Source organism: Panthera tigris, chromosome C2 (assembly GCF_018350195.1).
Source record: "Panthera tigris isolate Pti1 chromosome C2, P.tigris_Pti1_mat1.1, whole genome shotgun sequence".
Lineage (NCBI taxonomy): Eukaryota > Metazoa > Chordata > Mammalia > Carnivora > Felidae > Panthera > Panthera tigris.
Genome location: NC_056668.1, coordinates 10494556 through 10515992, shown reverse-complemented (window position 1 = coordinate 10515992; position 21437 = coordinate 10494556). Strand labels below are relative to the sequence as shown.

At 51.1% G+C, this 21437-nt stretch overlaps 1 protein-coding gene across 5 annotated transcripts in view; it reads right to left on the bottom strand.

Annotated features, from left to right (window-relative positions):
- The window catches only part of RUNX1 (RUNX family transcription factor 1), a 253039-nt gene that overhangs the window by 22678 nt on the left and 208924 nt on the right, over positions 1–21437 (bottom strand). For 4 of the 5 annotated variants that reach the window (XM_042956909.1, XM_042956908.1, XM_042956907.1 and 1 more), the window contains one exon: positions 16690–16881. The exons of the other annotated variant lie outside the window; for it this stretch is intronic. In XM_042956909.1, the coding sequence (XP_042812843.1) occupies positions 16690–16881 (192 nt within the window). The remainder of the gene's footprint in view (positions 1–16689; positions 16882–21437) is intronic. 5 annotated transcript variants of the gene reach the window in all.

Below are 21437 nucleotides of genomic sequence, written 5' to 3'. Positions count from 1 at the left end.
TTATTTTTTTCGTATCGTGTACCACCCTGAAAAAAGGGCAGCAAGAAATCATCCTATAGCCACTTGGCTCTGTAACGTCTTTGGAGACGAACAACCTTTCCCACAAACAGGAGCTTCCCGTCTTTGGGGGGGGGGAGAAAAAAAAAAAGAACAAAACAGCAAACCAGTCTCAACGACACGTCCAAAGTACTTTCCCCTTGACTGGGACAAAAGAGGCTTTCGGAGGAATTGAGGGAAGAGGAGGTGAAGAAAGCGAAAGGGAGGTTGACGGAGAAGGGTGACAAATGGCCTGCCCCCCGCTGGCCCACATTCTGTTATTTTTGCAGATAGGCCGGCGGGCCCGCACACACCAGCTGAAGCCCGTGATTCAATGGCACAAGGCGGGATGGGAGGAGGGGGCTACTTGGCTTTTCTCATCCACCTCAGGCACAGAATGAAGCCACTGGGCACGGAGGGGGTGGCTGTTTCAGTGCTGGGGGACCTGAGGCCCTGAGGCCCGTCGATGGGTCAGTCGGTGGGGGAGAAAAGAGGTTTGGTTCGAGGTGGCCAGGGTGGAGGGCCACCAAGGTCAGGAGTGAACTCGGAAGTATGGGCTCGGAAAGTGCCAGAACCAGGAAGAATCAGGAATGCTTTGAGGGAAGGAGGCGACCCCTGGACGCACCTGAACATGGGGGCTGGGGCAGAAGGCAGGTGTCTGGGAGACAGCAGGGACACAAGAGCGGCTGGCCTGGCGGGGGGTGGGGAGGCAGCAGAAGGAGAGGGCAGCTCACCAGCTTCAGAGAGCAGGGAGCTGTAGAAGGTATGGGGTCACGGGGTCAAGGAGCACAGACACTTCCCACCTTCTTCCTTGTAGCAAGAGGGAAAGGGGTGGGCGTGTTGACACCTGGGCGGGACCACCTGGGCTCCCTCCCTCAGGCCCCCAGCCGGGCCCTGGGAGGCCGAGGAAGAGTCCATCACCGAACCAAGAAGCAAGGCTCCACCCTAGCACTGGTGCTTTGGGAGGAAGGAAATCATTCCGGGAAGAACATTTTAGAATTGAGAGTAAAACCGGTTACTAACCCGTTTTGACCTGCTGTCCCCAGAGCTGGCACAATCTTCCTCAGGGACTGCCGCTCACCCCTTACCCTGGGGATCTGGGCTGGGGCCGCGGGGGTCTGGAGGAGGAGGAGAGACGCTTCCTGCCTGCCGGCCTGCAACTGTGAGGCGAGCCTGTCGCTCTCGGCACCGTGACTGGAGATGAGGGCGACAGGATGCAGGTGTTCAGGGCTGCGGGGATGCTTGGGAAGCATCTCATCAGTCGGTTTTGATGATCTCAAAGCACAGAGGGAACTCTCGGGTGCTCGTTCCCGGGAGCCCATGACAGCCGGGGCGGCGGCAACGGGTACCCCACTGGGCAACAGTGGAGGGCAAGGCATGGAGATTTGGTGGAGTGCCAGGCCCTGATGGATGGGACCAGGAGTAGAGAAGCGGGGCCGGGTGCATCATCGGAGGGCAGGAAGATGTCCTGGAGGAGATGGGGCAGGCCAGGCTCCCTGAAGGAAGGCAGGACAGGGGAGACGGGGGGTGGGGGGTGTTGAGAGGCCAGAGGAGGGGGCAGGTGAAGGCAGCAGATCGCAGCGACCTCAGTGCTCCAGCCCTCTCCCCGCTCGCTGGGTGCACGTGCGGTCACCTCAGAGCACGGATGGCTCAGGAGGGGAGTGGAAATCTTATGGCCCAGAGCAAGGCACGGCAGGAGAAGGAGCTAAGAAACCAGTGGGTGAAGTGATCTCAGTAGGAGCATCTGTGTCGGGTCCCCCTTGGCCATCAGAGGGCTTGAAAGGCCACATCTACTTCCTCGGCCACCATCCCCCGCAGGCGATGCGTTTCAGACAGAGGGGCCTCAAGGAGGAGGCTGTGCCCACTCTGGCCTCCCCGGAGGCCATGGTCTTAGCAGTGACGCCCCCTCCCACGGCACAGGGTCCTCACGTGTGTTGTCACTCAAGGTCACATACAAGGGGTTCGAACCCAGGCAGGAGGCAGCCGGAAGTTCGCCAGGTTTTCTGTCACTCATTGCCGCTTCCCAGGCCTCACTCTGCTTGCTGCCTCTGAAAGAGTCCTGGGGGGAAGCTGGCCGATGTGCATATGGAGAGACCGGGGGTGGCTGAGTTCAAAGGGATGCGCTCTAGGAAAAACGGATGGGCCCACTTCGTCCCCAAGGTCTCAGGTCTCAGATAAAGCAAGCAGCGTGCACATTTTCCTGCTGTGCCTCTGAGGCTGAAGCTAGCGCCTGAGTCGTTTTTCGGAGGTGAGAGGACGGGGCCCTGACCGTCTCTGGTGGGAGGACGAGCAGAACGGAGTGACCACTGGCACCCAGATGCCTCCCTGCTCAAGTCCGAGCCTTGCGAATCGAGAAGGAAGCGGAGAGATTCACTGAGCTACTCCAGCCCCCAAAGACGGGACAGTTGCACGAGAGGGGTCACTGGGTGCTGGCGTGGGGCCTACGGTGGGGTCTGGCAGGAAAGGGTTGCTTTCTTTAACTCCCGGAAACTCTTCTCTTGACTTTCATCCCACATTGTGCGGTCCTATGCAAAGCAAGTCATTTCAGGGTGGCTTTGACCGAATAATGATCACTCACGGCCATCAGGCTTGAGGGCCGCTGACCTGGGCCCAGAAGAGGTCCTGCCCAGTCGCTGCCTCGGGTCAGGGTCTCTGGAGAGCAGGATTTGCAAAGGGTCCACAGACGTTTAAGAGCTGGTGGCCCACTGGAGTTCTAACAAGGGACAGGAGGGACAGGAGGAACACAAGCTTGCCAGTTCATCAGTGAGTAACACAGAGCTGGGGAAGACTTCCCCTCTGCCTACTGCCCCAGTCACTGAAACGTCAGCAATAGAAGGGAAAAACAAGAAGAGAAAATCCTTCCTGCACAGACCCCTTCGCGTGGAAAAAGCTCAGATTTCAGCTACCCGCCCCCATGCCCCCCACCCCCACCCCCGCTTCTCCACGGTGTTGTTCAACCCCCTCGATGACTGGGAATTTATTCTCCAACGGGCCTCAAGCTCCCTGTTTTGCAGTAGGAAATTCTCCTTCATAAGAGGGCTACTGTTGGTATTGTTTGTTTGTTTTTAATTTCCAAAAATAAGGAAAAGTTTATAAAATGGGGGGGGGGAGGTGGGCAGGGAAGAGGGGGAAGGAGAGGGCAAGGGAGGCAGCTGACCCCAGCATTTCCCAGTCTCGCCTTGGCTTCTCCCCAGCCCCAAGGTCCCCCCCCCCCACCCTCTGTTCTGAACGTGAAAAATAAGCAGCCTGAGCCGCCTTGACTGGAGATGTGTCTAACAAGGCCCTCATTGTCTCAGACAGGTGTGAGATTGGACTTGATCTGAGGCCAACACCTCCAGTCCCGGAGCCAGCTCCGTGAGCTGAAAACATGCACCAGCCCTCCAGTAATACCACTGCAGCCAGCCAGAGTCTCAACAATTTAAGGCTTAACACACACAACATAAATCAGTGAAGGATGGACCAGCCGACCGGCAGCTTCTTGGGCGGATGCCTGCAGACTGTCTGCAGATCAGACCCTGCCTGTTTGGGTTATTTGAGACCATTTTTTTTTTTTTTTTTATAATATAAAGAAGAGAAACTGGGTGGAGCAGTGCACAGGCACACTGGAGTTTGCCCTATCTTGTTCCAACAGCCCCTCTTTCACATAAGTGCTGTTTTGCAGGGACTTCTTGGGAAGCTTCACTTTGCTGTGTCCTAATACGAGAATGTGTCCCAGCTGGGGAGGATGGGCGGGAAAGCTGGGCACGTGAGTATAGCAGCTGGCTGTGTGATCTCCGGCAAGTCGCTTAACCTCTCTGGGCTTCCAGTGTCTCCCCTATTGAATGAGGCGGGGCGGGGCGGGGCGGGGGGGGGGGGGGGCTGGCCATCTCATTCTCGTCCGGCTTTCTAGGATTCACTGATTTCTGCGGTCAGAAGTTCAAAGTCACTGTAAGCACTGCCCAAACCAGGGGACATCGTTCCCCTGGCTGGGAAAACTTCCGACACCACTGAATGCTATGTTTCCGAATGGCTCTGTTCTGCTGAGCAACAAAAAGGGCCATTTCCCAGCATTTCCTTTATCGCCCCCTCTTCTGGTCTGTTCTTCAGAAACCTGTGGTTCTCGGACCAGCCCTGAGAACCTCCAGTGCGAGGCCTGGAGCTTAAGCAACCCCCCCACCCCGCCCAGGGCTATGGTCATAACTCGTCAAGAGTCAGGCGCTGTGGGAGGCGAAGCCGGGAGGGCCGGTCCACGTGCTTAGTCAGTGCAGGGCCTCAAGTCCCTGCTTCTCTTGATTAACCCTTAACTAAGGTGCACATAGGAGAGGTGACCACCAATGCAAGGGAGCCCGGAAGCCACCCTCGATTCAGCGCCTCTGAACACTTGGTATCTGCCCACGGGATTCCTGTGAAGGCCCTGGGTGGCTCTGGTCTTGCCGTCCGTGACCCTGACTCTGAAATCACGGCGGTGGTCAATCGCAGGGACGCCTGTGTCTGGCCCTAGCTCCCTCGTCCGCGCGGCCTAGATGCAGAAGTTGGCAGCGGTGTCCTGAACTGGGACACGGGACTGTCACTGAGCACCCGTCCCCAGCACCCCCCCAGCCCCGGCTTTGCCGAGTTCCCACAGCTGTGGCTGCCCGGCCCCGCCCCCAAACCCTCGCACACCTGTCTGCAGGCCTCCTCTTGGCCCGCCAGCCCAAGCCGCCAGCAGGCTTTCAAGGCCCGGGCCTGTGGGCGGAATCGGCCCAGGGAGGTATTTACTTAAAATCACACAGGAAGGTGAAACTAGGTTCAAAGAAATCCTTTTGTAGATGGTTCGTTAAAAATGCCAAAGAGGCTGACCATTCACATTCTCTGAATGTGTCCGATTCATGCAAGTAAGGGACGGGTCGGGGTTCATCCGCGGCTGCTGCCCACGTGGGCCCTGTGGTCACAGAGTGTCCCGTCAGCCCTTCTGCAGCTGTCTGCTGTCCCCCAGGGAGCTGGGCTGGGGGGCGCTCTGTGGGGCTGAGAAGGACACAGGGTGGCCTGGAGACGGGTATCCTAGCCTTGCCTTTTCGCAGAACCCCTACGCAAGTGTGGAATTGAGCATTTTGCAAACGGAGACACAAAGAAGCACAGGATACGGGACCCGACCGCGCGGCCCATCGTCTCGTTGAGGAGGCCGCACACTTCTAGAAAAGGGCCGTGGAAGGCAGAGCAGGATTACGTGTCCTAACGAGGGTTCCATACCCTATATTCCGTGGCCACCTCCGAGGCGGGCCGGACCAACGGGATGAGCACCGGACCAGGAGTCCCAAGACTTGGAGTTCAGGTCGGCCTCCGACTAGGCCAATCCCTGTGATTCCCTGGGCCTCGGGTGTCTCATGAGTAAAATAAAGGGCACGGAGCAAAGAAGAATAAGGTCCCTTTCAGCTACAACAGTTTGCCATTCCCACTTGACCTTGTGGAGCAGCAGTTATGGGCTCTCCTGTTGGGAGTCCACCCAAGGAAACGGGACAGGACTCGAAGACCCTACTGAAACCACCACAGACAGGGCTCCTGTCCTCCTGTGGAACAAGGAGACACAAGGTGAGTGTCACAGAGTGGCTGTGTGGCTCATCCGAACCGGGCAGGATGGACGGATGTGTGACACCCTGGTGATATACCACCGGCACGAGGACAATAATAGCGTTAAGAGTAAAGCAAATGACACCAACCACTTATTTAGTGGGCGCTGTGCTTAAACCCTTGACGAAAATATACCTCAATCCCTGCGGCAAACTCCTGACGTAATAGGAGTAAATACACGCGACGCTCCCTGCGGGCCGGGCATATGGATGGTAACTCATTTGTCCTCACAGCTCGCCGGTGAGTCAGGTGCTAATATCACCGCGCCCATTTTACAGATGGGGAGCAGTGGAACAAAGGACTTCAGTAACTTTTGCAAGGTCACATAACTGGGAAGCAGCCAACCTGGGATTGGAATTCCAAAGTCCGTACCCACTATCCACCATATAGCTTTTAGTGCTGATTTATAGATCCAGATTCTGCTTTCCTGAGAAAGTGCATTCTTGGCGGGGGGGGCAGGGGGGCTCCCGTGTTTTTTTCTGAGTCTCTTCTGATGATAAGATGGGAGGAACAGCTGTGTCTGCCCTGTCTTGACATCTCCAGGCCGCTGTGTCTCTGTCTGAGGGAGCCATGAATGACCAGGGAGAAAGTTTGAAAAATAAGAGAAACTCCTTATAGACCCCCTAATGTATCCACCGCCCCCGCCCGCCCCCCTCCCCCAAGGCGTGAAAGAATCAAATGAGGAAATCGGGAAGAGATTCTGGAATAAGACTAACAAGATTTCCTCTCCCGTCCACCTGAATTGGCCATCGGTAATTTTGCACAAATTCAATTTTAAAGTCATGCTTTGTAATTTGTGGAAAATCATATTAAATTAAACAGATCCACGTCTGGGCAATGACTTGTCTCATTTAGCAACATATGGTGCCTCAGAAAGCTCGATCCCACAGCAAAAATATTACCAAAAATAGAAGAAAAGAAAGAAAGAAAGAAAGAAAGAAAGAAAGAAAGAAAGAAAGAAAGAAAGAAGGAAAGGTGGCCTTTTAATCATAAGCAACCGAGTAGAGGTGTTCCGGAACATCCCTACTGGTTTCCCTGAGAATGTTCGGCATGACCGGTAATCTCCAAGAGCTGCAGTAGCCAGAATTACAGAATATTAGCATTGAAGACCAGGTCTGTAATTGCTCATATGAGACGGGGGGACCTGGGATTGGCAGTAAAGGGAACGGCGGGAACTGATCACGTGGAGGCTGTGTGCCTGTGCGGGCCCACTAGGCGGGACCCTCAGGACCGTGCCCTGCGCCTCACGGGTGACAGGTGGTGGGGATTACACGAACCAACGACAAAACCATGGGCTCCATTCTGTTACTGCCTTTGGTACACGCGTGAACCAGGCAGCGCCCTCGTCATAATTCACCGCAGTCTGCTCCAATCACAACCCCAGCATAGACGCCGTCACCAACCTAGGCCGCAGGTTCAAAACCGGCGGGGGGCGGGGGGGGGGGCGACATCACTGCGCGTTTCCAAAACTTGTGCTTTCACCCCGAAGACACCAACCCTCTCGGACCAGCCACAGAATCACGGCCGAGAATTCAGGCAAATGACGGTTCTACAGAGCTGGCAATCTACAACAACGTCCGGATGAAGATGAACAGACCTCGAGGGGGGCGATCTCAATAAACCACTTAACGGGCAGAAATGCCGAGGCGAGCCCTTGAGCTTGTGCTGACTTTTCCAGATATTTTAATAACTTTATCATATAATTTGCCATCTGATCTTACAGAGAGATGGGCTAATGCAGTGTGAGTGGCCACGCTGGGCACGAACCCCGTGAGACTTAATGAAACAACCACGTTCACTTCCCCTTGTGCGACCTGCAACTCCAAAGAGCGCTATCGCTGGTCAGGTTATTTCTTCCTCCCTTTTTACCTTGAGAGCTTCTTCGACCTCCCCCACCCCCGCTCCTGTAGGTCAGCGTCCACATGCGAGGTCCTGAATCTCTGGTATCAAAAACATTGTTGGTTTTGTCGTTGGTGGGAGTTGTTGGCTCAGCGTAAGCTCCCTGGGTCTTGGGTCTGGCCTCGGGGTGACTCAGTTGAACACATAAAGCTGTAAGTAAAGACAGTTCCTCCGTGGGAACCAGCAAGTTATAGATCTGGGAGATTTAAATGTCCCGGATGGGTGAACTGCTCACACCCAGGGTGGTGCCGACGCAGAGGCTTTCTCTAGGGATGCTCTGCCTTTACGACGTCACTGGTGGCCACACCCAAAGCCCCACAGCAGAAGGGTCACGGTGCATCGTCCCCCTTCCTCCCAGCGGGACTGGGCTCGCCACCCCAGCAGCCCAAGTCTTGTTCAGCACGATGATCGCACTGACTTATGGAGGCGTAGATTCAGTAATGTCGGCTGGAAGACCAAGACGGTGAGCAGGAACGAGCTCCGTGTGTGTCCGTGCTGTGTGTTTTAAAGCTCAGGTTTCACGGCCACTCGACAGCCATGAGGTGACATGAGACGCGTCGGTCAGTTCTCTCCCACCTCCTCCCCCATCTCGTCCACACTCCCTCCAGGCGGACAAACAGGGGGTTCCATCTTACAGAGAATCCCCTTTACGAAAGGGTAAGAGTCCAGCTTTGGCTCAGGTCACGATCTCACCGCTGGTGGGTTCGAGCCCCACGTCGGGCTCTGTGCTGAGAGCTCGGAGCCTGGAGCCTGCTTCGGCTTCGGCTCCCGCGTCTCCCTCTCTCTCTCTGCCCCTCCCCTGCTCGCGCTCTGTCTCTCTGGCTCTCAAAAATAAATAAACATTAAAAAAAATAGAAAGGAAAAAAAAATCAACTAGGTATGAAGTACTCCCCCCCCTACCCCGCGGTCAATCCTCAGGCGTGCACCAAAAAAACAGAAAATAAGCATGACTGGCCAATGTTTGTTTTTCGGGTGAGTTCTATACCGTTTCTTGAAATTATTTTGTTTTATTTACTGTGGTTGGTAACTGAATCTCTGGTATCAAAACATAAAATGTTCTGCCAGAAAGAGATTATGGAAGAAAGGTCTGTGGAAAGAAACTGGGTTTGTCAGTGAAGATTTTATTTACAGGTGTTTTGCAATCCGTCCCTTTAATCTCCATAACAATTGGGCTGTTCTGCTTTGGAGGCAGATTATTGTTCAATAATCGGAAAGCTCCAGAGGGGCGAAGGCTACGGACGGACGTAAAATGGGAGGATCTGAGACAACTATGTACCGAGGCAGCTCCTGAGGTCTGAGAAGCCCTGGGTACACTTTCCCCCAAAAGGCCTGACAGTGAGGCCCCGAGGGCCAGAGAGGAATAAGGAGAGGCAGAAGTCGTTAGGGTTCCTCAGCATTATTTAAATCCCATGTGCTTTTAAACAGCCCCTGAAAGAACTGAATTACAGCAGGGCCTGCCTTGCCGCTCCGCGATGTGAGGAAAAATAACGCCCATGAGTGAAACCAGCTCAGTTTGGGGAACCACCCCGTACAAGAAAGCACAGTAGCTCTCTAACCCAGACCCTGCTTTGCTACCAGAGAGTATGGTTTGTTCCTCCCTGGGTGCAAACTTTGGGCAAACTTGGACACGACTTCGTGGCCGTAGTCAAAGTTTCTTTTTTAAATATACAAATGTGAAAGGCTATCTTCGGGTGATTTGTAAATTTGGGATTATGGGGCATGCAAAGTGAATCGCCAGCCTTTCGAAATGTGTGTCCGGTCAACAATGCCTTGCCATAAAGCCATTTTTCAAAGAGAGGCAGCTTGTCCCAAATGACAGTGACACGCCTAGCTCTGGGGAGGCCCAATTCTTGAGTCCGTCCCAACTGGCTGGCTGTGGTCTTCCTGTCGTCTTCTGAGCCCATGCTTACCACCATCCACAGCGTCATGAGCTGTTGGGGGCGAGGGCAGAGGGCACCCGGGCCTCCAGTCTGCTGGTCTGCGTGGTTCCCATGAGACAGGGCAGAGATCCCCCCGACCTTTCCCTACCTAGCACTGCTGGCCCTCTGGTCCCATCTGCCTACGTGCGCTAGGAAATGTTAAGAAATGTCTGACTTCACATAAAAAAAAAAAAAAAAATCCTATGTTTTCCTGCCTGGGAGATAAAAGTACCGTGATACTGAGTTCCAGCAACGACGGGCTGACCTGTTGGCCAGAAGAGATGATGGAGGCATTTAACGTGAGACACTGTGTCCATATGTCCCCTGCCTAAAATATCTGCTCTGGGGGGTGGACGCAGCAAAGTTATTTCTAGACTCCTCTGCGGCCTCCTGTCCTTTCTACTTTGGTGTAATTGCTAGAATGGTGCCCACCGGCCCTTCCCCCTCCCCTTCCCCCCCCACCCCGCCGCCCCCGACCAAAAAACGTGTGTCCATGTTCTGAGCCATAGACCCGTGAATGTGATCTTATTTGGAGAAAGAATCTTTGCAGATGTGATTCAGTGAGAAGAGATGAGATTCTCCTGGTTTATCTGGGTGGGGCCTAAATCCAGTGACAAGTGTCCTCATAAGAGACAGAAGAGGGGGATGACACAGACAAGGAGGCCGTATGAGGGTGAAAGGGGAGCCTGGAAAGGGAGAGCCAGGAGCCAAGGAACACCCGGAGGCACGGATTTGCGTGCTCGAGACGGGGGGAGGGGCACAGAGAGAGGGAGACAGAGGATCCCCAGCAGGCTGTCCACACCGTCAGCACAGAGCCCGAGGCGGGGCTTGAACTCACGAACCGTGCGATCGCGACCTGAGCCGAAATCAAGAGTGGGATGCTCAACTGACTGAGCCACCCAGGCGCCCCTAACGGTTTTAAGTGTTTTCCATGGGCTGAATCTACGGCTCACCGCTTCATGCTTCACGATGGTCCTAGAATCTCCAAGCATAATTGCTGCTCTTGTTTTGCAGGTGGAGAAACTGAGGCTTTAAGTGGTTAAGTAACCTGCCAGAGGTCCCAGGGCAATACACGGTAGAGGCCGGGGTCAGGCCAAGGTGGTCTGCCTGTTGAGCCTTCACTCGTAGCCACTGTGCACTGTCTTTCTAAGCCGTTAGGTCCTCAGCTCAGCTCTCCCTCTCGCCATTTAATCATCGGTACCACGGAAGTGCTCCAGCTAGAGTTTTATTAAAACCTTGCTCTTCTGAGCAAAAACTCTGTATGTGTGCGTGCGCCCACACACCCGCGTGCCGGCCTGTAGATTACCAGAACGAGGGGGCTGTTCAGAACATATCAAATCCTCAGAAGGAATATTCTATCCTTAAGATCAGGCCCTAGAGTGAACCCTTCTTTCTTGTAATTAGAAAAGCATTAGAAGGAAACCAATTTGACAATAAATTTCATATATTAAAAAAAAATAAAAAATAAAAAAAAAATAAACCCATCATTCATACCAAAAAAAAAAAAAAAAAAGAAAAAGAAAAGCATTAGAAGAGCATTGCCAACACGCTCTGGAAGACACGGTCCGATCACCTTGAACGACATCCATGAAAACGTTTGGTCTGAAAATGTAGTCCCGCTAAAAATGTGGTTTATGATTACGGGCGCTGACAGCTCACGAGGTCGGCGGCTCCTTTGAAGGGCTGGTTTATTAAGGACTTAGCTGTGCGGTGCTTGTGAATACAGCGCAGGCATTTTGAGCCGTGCCGTTCGAGGGGGTTCTGTGTCGCTAACCATGCCTCGCCATCAACAGAGCGCGAGAGGAACTCACAGGCCGCGAATGGAAATCAAGGGTGATAGACACACGGTAGCCACATTCAACTCAAGCTACAATGGCGCAGGCCTTACGGCCTTTTGCTCAAGGAGAAAACAGACTTAGCTTTCTTCCCATCCCCCTTGCTCTTTTTCTGCATGTCTACGACGCGATTCATTGATATGAGCTTTTCAAACTTTCCTTAAACCTACAGTTTACATCACACCAGCCAAGAACATGGGAAACAGTAAACTGGGTTCTCAATTCCTGCCTTGAGAATGCTTTCAGCTCTGTTAACTCTAACCCCTCCGCCTGCTCCTGAGAAGAGAGGACAGGACACAGCAGTGGCACCTGTCAGCTCGCTCACCCACACGTTAACTCTTTTTTTTTTTAATTATTATTTTTTTTTTTACATTTATTCATTTTTGAGAGACCGGGAGAGACAGAGCACAAGCGGAGGAGGGGCAGACAGAGAGGGAGACACAGAAGCCAAAGCAGGCTCCAGGCTCCGAGCTGTCAGCACTGAGCCCGACACGGGGCTCGAACTCACAGACGGCGAGATCGTGACCTGAGCCGAAGTCGGACGCTCAGCCGACTGAGCCGCCCAGGCGCCCCTCACAGGTGAACTCTTCATTCATTCTGCATCCTTTCCACTGTTTTCCTTTTCCCTCCCTCCCTTCCCTCTCGCATTTATTTATTTTTCTGTATTCACGGGGACACCCGATTCAGGCTTGATCTCAATCGTGTTCAGATTCTGACATCGTAAACCTCTGAAGGCTCTCAAGTTCTACCACGCTAGATAAGAGTGATTTTTAAATCATTCACTTTTCACCTTTACCGCATGGCTTCTAAGTCGATTCCTAGCGCCCTGACTAGTTTGCTTTGCTGTGTAAGCATTAAATGACCATTTGTACATTTACATGCGCAAACCCCTCTGGCTTTGGACTATATAGCCTCCCACCCCTCTGATTTTGAACTTCTAGAAGAAAAAGGAAGGCGAGAGAGAGAGAGAGAGAGAGAGAGACAGAGAAGAAGTGAGGAGAAGAAAAGAGAAGTTTGATATTTTACCCCCAAGGCTGGAAAGGGGATTTCTCTCACCTCCAACAGGGAAGTAGAAAGGTTTTTTTTTTCCCTTTTGTCAATGTGGCTGATAAACACTGACATATGTAACCGGATAGCTGAGGAACAAAGTCAATTCATACCTCCAAAAGCTTCACAGACAACTGTAGCCTTTCCAAAGTAACTTTGACTTTTGGGGAAAATCACTATCAAAACAAAAATCGTTTGGAATACTAAAAGTCAGGAGGTGAATCTGAGATGTCAGGGTCTCCACTCTCTGGCCATACTCTCAACTCTCGGTGAGAGGCACACGCATACTCCTCAGGGCTGATCAGAGGTGGCCTGTGTTTGGACGTCCGGAAGGTTCCGGCAACAACGGACCCCGAGAGAGACAGACTCGTACATGCAGGAAGGCCGGGCCGCTGCCCCAGGAAACAAAGAGCAATTGGGAAGCCCTCCTCGTCCTTCGTTCCCTCACGCTGGAGATTCATGATTCTGAGTTAAGTGTCCTTTTGTCCCCAGCTTGAAAAATCAAGCCCCCCGCCCCCCAAAAAGATAGCTTTTCGAGGTGCCCGCCACAGAGTCTGGCCCTAAGGTTATCATCATCAGCAACATCTAATGCTAACAGAAGGCAAGTGAATGTCCAGCTCAGCACTCCTCCCCTCGCCCCTTTGAGGATCTGGATCTTTTGACCCTGGTCAGCCTTGAGTCTCATGGATCCTTGATCCAACAGAACCTGCCACCCTCGCAACGCTGGCTCCGTAGCCAGAAAGGTCTGGGTTTGAGTCTAAGTCTGTCATTTCTGCTCTTGGAGAATCTGGGCAATTGTTAGCCTGTGGGGTTTATCCCCTCTGTCTACAAACCACATCAGGGGATTGCGGTGAGAACAGAATAATGTGTACGAAAGGTCTGACCTGTGCCAAAATACATCCTAACGGGTTAAAGAGCTAAACCACACACCAACATGCAGCAGAACTACAAAACTTTGGCCCTTTCCTTTCTCTGGTTTCTTCAGATGTGAGTCTGTCTACCTCTTCCCAGAAAGGTGGGGGTTATGCAGCTGTAAATGTGGTTCATCAGTTCTGGTAAATCAGGAGTCAAATTCTTAAAATGACTTGCTTGGGTCGCCTGGAGCCATCTCTAAAGGAGTGCGTGTGACCGATTGAGCATCAGCGACTTCATCTTGCTAGAATCTGTCCCGTCCCATCTTTTGAAAGGACACGTGTCCGTTTTCCTTCCCATGACTCTATGAGAATCCTAAACCTCGCCCGTGGCAGTTCGTGATGCTCTCTTGCCTAATCGTGTAGCTGCGACAAAATGGCTTTCTCTTCACTTTTAAGAGCTGGTAGGGGTGCCTGGGTGGCTTGGTCGGTTAAGCGACCGACTTCGGCTCAGGTCAGGATCTCACGGTCCGTGAGTTCGAGCCCTGCGTCGGGCTCTGGGCTGACAGCTCAGAGCCTGGAGCCTGTTTCAGATTCTGTGTCTCCCTCTCTCTCTGCCCCTCCCCTGTTCATGCTCTGTCTCTCTCTGTCCCAAAAATAAATAAACGTTAAAAAAAAAAAAAATAAGAGCTGGCAAAGTAGGAAGTTGAAATTGACCTCAGCCCTCTTAATAGTTAAAAACCTCACCAAATGAACAGTGGTTTGGTGGGTGGCGGCCTGACCCCCTTTTCCCTTACCTTGCTTCAGATAATTTGAGATGTCTGTTTTGGGGGATTCTCAAGCACATCTGACTGCAGATAAACAGAGGCGTTATTCTACATCTGTGATTTCCTACGGGCAGAGTTGAAGGGGCAGGCGGAGCTCTCCGGATGAAATCCCAGCCTCTCTGTCAGCCCACGATCTCTCCAAGCCCCCAGCTGCTGACGTTTCCAGATGCTGAAAACATTCACACATCTGTACGGCACCCTATTCAACTTCCATGACTACCTTTGGGATATTTTTCTTATAGCGATTGATGCCTTTTCAGAGAGAGCCATAAACACATGCTGAATTTTTACATAAAGCATCTTCTTAAATATAATATGGAGTCTCCAGAGCTAAGCCAGGAAAATAACCATTTTCCCACTTGTCAAGAACAAAATGAAGGTTCTGGCTGAAAGAGACTTTACTATTATCCCTGTTAACTTTCTAATTTCAGGGAAAAAAAAATCCCCAGGGTCTACTCAAAACATGACTAAGGGAAAAAAAACATTTCCTTATAGAAAAAAAAAAAAAAAGGAAGAAAGAAAAAGTGGTTTTATACGAATATATCTTGGGCGGTTATTTTTAAAAAGTTCCTATAATTTTACAAGTGATGTACTGACCAGCAAATCATATTTTGGAAAGAAAGGGCATTAGCAGTATAGTTAACACATTCTTTAGCATAGCAACCAAGCCTCTAGGGCCCTCTAAAAGCAAGTTATTATTACTTACATGTTGCAGAAGTAAAAAGTTTTCAAAAGGAACAATAAAGGGGTGATGCTCTGTGTTAAACCTGATACTCTGCTAAGTGTACAGTATTCCAAAGAGCTGAAGAATGCCCGTCCACGGTTGTGTCTCCACCCAAGAGCGGCTGACTGCCGAGGACAAGAATTCAATTACCACCCTCCCCCTCTCCTTTTTGGTAAAAAAAAAAAAGAGCGTATCTGACAAGGAGGGAAATCAGATCTGATTCACTCCTCACCAAAACCGTCTGAAACAAAGCTGGCTTCAGGGTGACCATTTCAACTTGCCCCCGCTGTGGTTGAATTTTCCATTGCTTTTTAAAAAATGCTGACTAGTTTTGGTTCCAATATCAGGAGAAAAAGGCAAGTCCCTTCATCAACCTAGTAGCATAAATGGCCCGGCATACGACGAGAGAATAAGAGAATAGAGATCTTCCCTTTGATGTCACAGATGGAGGTCTGCAGGTGACGTAAAGTAATTTCAATGGCCCTCAACACAAGATCAAAAAATCTCCTTGACAGTTTGTTCTATCTGGAAGGCAAGTATCATTTAACCCCTTGCCTATCGCTTTCCATTAATGTGCCATTCGACCCAATTCACCGTCCACGCTTGCATTTTGGCATTAGAAAAGATCAGTGTGCATATTTTTGAATGACTAGTCATGATAAAGCACCATAAACCTGATGCTTTCACGGAGGCTATTTCTCAAGACACCTAAGATGAGTTTGTAGAGGAGACACAACCTGCCCGAATCAAGCTCTGGGTTTCTGTTCCGATACAAAGGGGCCACTCTACCCACAGGCCACTTAACAGCTGTGTGCCGAGCATCTGACGGGAAGCTGTCTATGGGAATTTTCCACTCAAATTAAAGAACCGCCCCCAGAAACATAATTATGAGAGCCTGGGACAGGAGCCGTCGAACTCTGGGCAAGAGAGTCAGCCTACTCTTCGAGGACCCCCCGAGCGCTAGCCCCAAAAGAGGGGTACTGGTCTAGAAACCTTAAAGAACTCACGAGGAGAGCACATCCCGCAATACGACACACACAGAGAAAGCACCCGGGGAAGCGAATTTTGGCAGTCTCAGGGGGCAGGTAGCGTGTCCCTGGCTGGCCACCTGCTCTCTCCCCCAGATGTGTCCCTTATCTCTCCCTTTGAGTCCAACAAGCCTGCTACTTGGAGAAGAGAATCTGACTGTGACCATATCACATACAGCTGTGTGCTGCACAGCACAGAGTAAGGGACTGTATTTCGGAAATTTGACATGGTATCACAGAGCAAATAACCATTGACGTCAGTGGTTTCTACGGTGCAAATGAACTTTGTGTATTATCTAATTTGGCACAGGGCATTTTATGCAATTATTGTATTTTACAGTGTTTTTGCAGTTGCTAGCTAAACCCCAGGGTATGCGTGTATGGCTGTGTGTGTGTGTGTGTGTGTGTGTGTTAATCTGCACTCTTTATTGATTGCAAATTTATTTATTGTAAATAATACCTTTGATGTGATGGCAGCCAGACTTTCCTCGTATTTCTTTATATTTTCGTAAAGGACATATATTAATTAGGTACAAGCCCCACCAATGATCTGAAGCCCACAGGAACTTGAAACCTCCTGACTTTCACCTCGCTTGGGGTGTGTGCGTGTGTACGTGCGTGTGTGTGTTCTAGCCTAATGGGTAGGGAGGAAAACAGCATAGCCAAAGCTAACTCTTGAAAACATTCAAGATATTATCTACGTATAGATAGATATCTCTCCATATCCTAGGCAGCAAAGCCTCCGGATCTGGGGATCTCAGTACAAGGCAGATCTGACTCAGTAGGTCCGGGCTGGGCCAGAGACCCTGCGCGTCTCCGAGGCTGCTGGTCCGAGGACCACCCTCAGCGCAAGGAGGAGAAAGAAGCCAGGACTGGTCTGGGGGAGGGGGTGCGGCCCGAGGGCGAGGCGGGAAGCGGGCTCCCTCCAGGTACTTACCCTGCATCTGACTCTGAGGCTGAGGGTTAAAGGCAGTGGAGTGGTTCAAGGAGGCCCGAGGGTTGGGTGTGGGGGCTGGGTGGTGTGGGCTGACCCTCATGGCTGTTCGCCGCAGCTGCTCCAGCTCACTGAGCCGCTCGGAAAAGGACAAGCTCCCGGGCTTGGTCTGATCATCTAGTTTCTGACGATGTCCTATTGTGGGGAGGGGGGTGGGGTGGGGAGGGGAGAGGGAGGCAAGGAAGGAGGGAGGGAAAAGATCAGAAAATGTATTGTGGATTTCCTGACATCCGGGGTTTTCTTGTCTTTCCCCTCCCTCTCCCCTCGCCCCCAACGTGGCTTCGCTGGAGGTCTGCACGCTTGGCTGGGGCGCCCCGGGGGAGATTCGGGGCCCCCGTCATCCCAGGCCACTGGGTGGCCCACCCAGTGTGCGCCCCGTCTCCCTAACCCCGTGCGCCCACCTCCGCTGGGCAGAACGCGGTGGGCGCGCCCGCCTTGGTGACCGCGTCAGGTCGAGAGGGAGAGAAGGAGCATCGGTGGTTGGCGCTCGGCCGTACACCGCGGGCGAAGCTGTGGCAGCCAGGAAAGGTGCCTTCCCTGTGGCATCGGAACGGCCGCTCCCTACTGCAAATCCAATCACCACTGGCAGGTTTTAGAGGCAGCAAAGTGGGCCCTGGAGCTCAGCGCGCGCCCCTTCCAGCAGGAAATGAGGTGTGGCTGCAAACCCACAGTCCCTGGGGAGGTCCGATTTCCTGCTAAATGCAGGGCTCGGGCAGCCCCTCGGCCCCTCTCCTCTCCCTCTCCTCGAAAGCTTTCTACGGGCATTCTTGAGCATTCCTTCCTGAAGCCGACTTCCCCAGGTGCACCCTCTAAGAGGGGGGTGGACCGGAAGGTGTAGCCTGGGCCTCAACGGGTCCAGTATTCCCAGCAGGCTGGGCCCACTGGAGCCCAGAGGATGTGCCAGCAGACCGGATGAGCTTGCCCAAGGGCTCAGGAATCCAAGGGTGGGGGGCTCAGTGTCTGTATAGATGGGGAGTGTCCTTGCCTTGTTCCCCATCAAAATCACTGTCACCACGATGCAGTGAGCAGAGGCCATTCACATGGGACAGGCCGCGAGGGTTGGGCCTCCCGTTTCCTTCCTTAATTCCTCCAACAAAACGTCTCTACACTGGAGATGCAGGCCTGTCAAGCAGAACTGAGGCTCGAGATGTACCCATCTAGCCACCGCGGGGCCAGGCGATTCATTCCCCTTTCAAAGACGATGTGCCCCTGCTCCTTCCTTACCCCTGTGGTTCGAATAAAGGGTCATTGACCAATTTCACACACCGACCCCCCCCAACCCCCTCCGCCGTTGTCAGGTGGCCTCCAAACAACACTGGACCTCGTTGCCATAAACTGGGGCTGCTTCGCATGCCCTGACCCAGCCCGCAGTTATTAAGAGAATTCCAGGAGTCTACTCTCCCCGGCCTGGGGGGCAGTCGGGTGGGAGAAGTGCATTTCAGCCCAGCTCCCGATCGCTACAATTACAAAATTAAATTTTATAACTTGTATTACGGCTCCAAATCTCCGTGGCTTGCCGTTTCTTCCTGCTGCCAGGCCCCTTGGCACAGTGGATGCAGTCTCAAATTCCAGACCAAAAAAAGGACCCACTATACTGCAGTGATTTTTATCATGGACAAGACCTGTTTGGCTCCAAAATGAGGAAAACGACTTAAGCATAATATTTGTGTAGTTCAAACGCAACGCTCCCTCTTTTCATGTGTCACCAAGGCAAATCTGGACTCTGATTCAGCCCCGCAGCCCACAACACTCGACCTGAACACAAACAGCCTGAGTCACACAGGGCCAGCACACATGTGAGAGGCCTCTTACCGGCTGAGTATTTTAAGCACTGGCCTTGTGGGCGAAAGGCCATAGGGCCAGGTCCCGGAACAACTCCTGTCATCCCTTTCTCTCAGAAGTATGAAAATGTCTTTTTCTAGAACATTCTATTTCAGTGGATCATGGTGTAATTCAGTGTCTCTGGATGGATCTTTCCCTGACTCCTCCCTCCTTTTTTTTTTTTAAATGTTTATTTATTTTTGAGAGAGAGAGAGCATGAGCACACGCACGCAAGTGGGGGAGGGGCGGAGAGAGAGGGAGACACAATCCGAAGCAGGCTCCAGGCTCCGAGCTGTCAGCACGGGGCCCGACGTGGGGCCCGAACCCACAAACCGCGAGATCATGACCTGAGCCGAAGTCAGACGCTTAACCGACTGAGCCACCCAGGCACCCTGACTCCTCCCTCCTTTTATATTTGGGACAGATTCTTAGCTTTCCGCTGATCAGACTGAGAAATCTGGTATTCCCACAAGCAAAAGCATTCCGACTCAGAAGCCATTCAAAGCAGTTTTAAATGCCTACCACGACCTAATGGTTGGTATTAGGAGTCAGGGAGAGAAGAGGGCAGGACAAATGATTCTGGGGAGTTCCACTGCCTCAGAAAGAATGGCGAAATAATGGCGCAGAGGCTTCCAGCAGGTTTTGTACCCATTTCAAAACCTTGGGCACCCAGTGGCAGAGAAGGATGATGTATACGAGATCATCGTGAGTACACAGCATTTGGCAATTTGGAGTCTTCGGTCTGCCTTTGAAGAGCGGCTATCGGTTGTGTCCGCCTCGGTCCCCAAGGTTGGGGATCACGTGCCACCCAAAACATGGAGCAGGAATAAGTCATTTTAGGTAAGCCGCTACTGTGGCCAGGCACAACGTGAGATGATTTGTTTGCATTAGTCCCCTCTCATTGCCCTACGTCTAAAAAAACCAAAAGTTTTAACATGTGAGCAATTTCTGTATCAGCTGACACCTGCCCAAATCGTAGTCATTTACAGAGATTAACTGATGACTGCCTGCTTTAGCAGGAATGTTCGGGCATAACTCTCAGAGAAAACAATTCTTCACTCGCAGCCATTTTCTAAGCCCCGAGAGTCGGGAGGCTGAGTTTAATGCCAGAGGAGTGGGGGGAAGCATTCCTTCCGCGCCCTCCCCACATGTGATCCTGGCAGTAAGTAAGAGCCTTCTTATCTTTGCAGGGAATCTCCCCTCACCAGTCACTTCCTCACCAGGGTGCTAGAGGGTCGTAACACCAAGGCAAGGGGGGGGGGGGAATAAAAAGCATTATCATCTGAAAGGTGTGGTTCAGATGCATTTATAAGCTAGATCAAAGGAACACCTAACTCTTCTTTTCTGAAGCCATCAGATTTCATGGGCCAAAGAGGCATATTTTGTATGAAATACAGGAGCTTCCGATATAAACTTTCAAGCCGGGGAAAATGGATGCTTTAGGTCTCCGGTTTCCTGTATCTGCGTGCAATTAAAATGTCAATTTGCCCCCTGAATTTTAAATATGGGAAATGTCCACTATCAAGCTCCCTTTTCTTCCTTCTTGCTGAGTACTGGGCTTCAGAGGGCAGCAGGGAATTCAACTCTGGATCAAGTCTAGTAGAATTACCATGCAGCCCTAAGCATGCACGTTTGGTAGTCTGACTTTTGGAGCCCACTGTAAGTAAGCTGAAAATGTTGACACGGTGGCCCTTAAAATAGTGGCTGCTTTAAGATTTCATACCAGGACATCTCAATGACTCTTGAACAGAGTTGAAAAGGATACTTAATTTTGTTTCTCTCTTACTATTCCCACATTCTGGAAGAAGTATTTGATTAGGATTTTATTATATACATAGTGTCATAAAAAGCCAAAAGAAAAAAAAAAGGAATAAAAATAAATTAATCCCATCTGCGAAATTTTACTTCTTCATTCCAAAGATATACGTCCTGTAGCTTTCTGGGATAGCTGCCCACAAGGCATCCCTAAATGTTATGATAGCCATGATGGATAATGAGACCAGCTTTCGATTTTTCTGCTATAAAAACTAGACTGAGTAGGTATGCATCTCTCTTCCATAACTGAACTATATTTTTTAAGAAACCACGGTTGAACTGTGGAATATGATATTTTCTCTTTTTAAATTTTTTTTAAAGTAGTCTCCACACCCAGCCTGGAGCCCAACGTGGGGCTTGAACTCACGCCCCTGAGATCAAGACCTGAGCTGAGATCAAGAGTCCCGTGCTTAACCGAGCCACCCAGGCGCCCGAACTATATTCTCCTCTATCACAGAAAACAAGTAAGTCTAAATTGTCACATTTTCCTGGAAAATTTTGGCCAGAGAGAATGATTTTATGGCAGCTTGTCAGCCCATGTTTCTGGTGTGGGTTTACTACTTTTCTTGATAGGTTCTCAGCAGAAAAAGTAGGAAGGCATAGATTCGAAGCATTGTCATGATGAACAGTTGAAGAAAATGTATGCGAAATGATAATACCAAAAAGATCTCTATATATGTATAGATACATATATTTGTGTATGTCTATACATGACCTTGTGAGTCTTCTAAAAGCATACAATTCTAAAAGCATACAATACAATTCTTTTGCATTTCAAAAGATGCTTGCTGGTCAATCTGATACTAACAACATGGGTCTGGATATAAAAACCTGGGTATCTCCCCCTTAATTTGTTATGGCTTTAGGACTATGGAAAAGAAATTGACGTGTGTAGACAACAGCTCATTTTTCCTGGTATAACAGTCTAAACTCTAGATTCCAGGGTTATTAAAGTCTTGAGGACACGAAAGTAATCATACCGAATGTGAATGTGATCCTTCCTTAAAGCACCTTGCAGGTGATGAAATAAATCTTTCTAATAGCAAAACTATCTG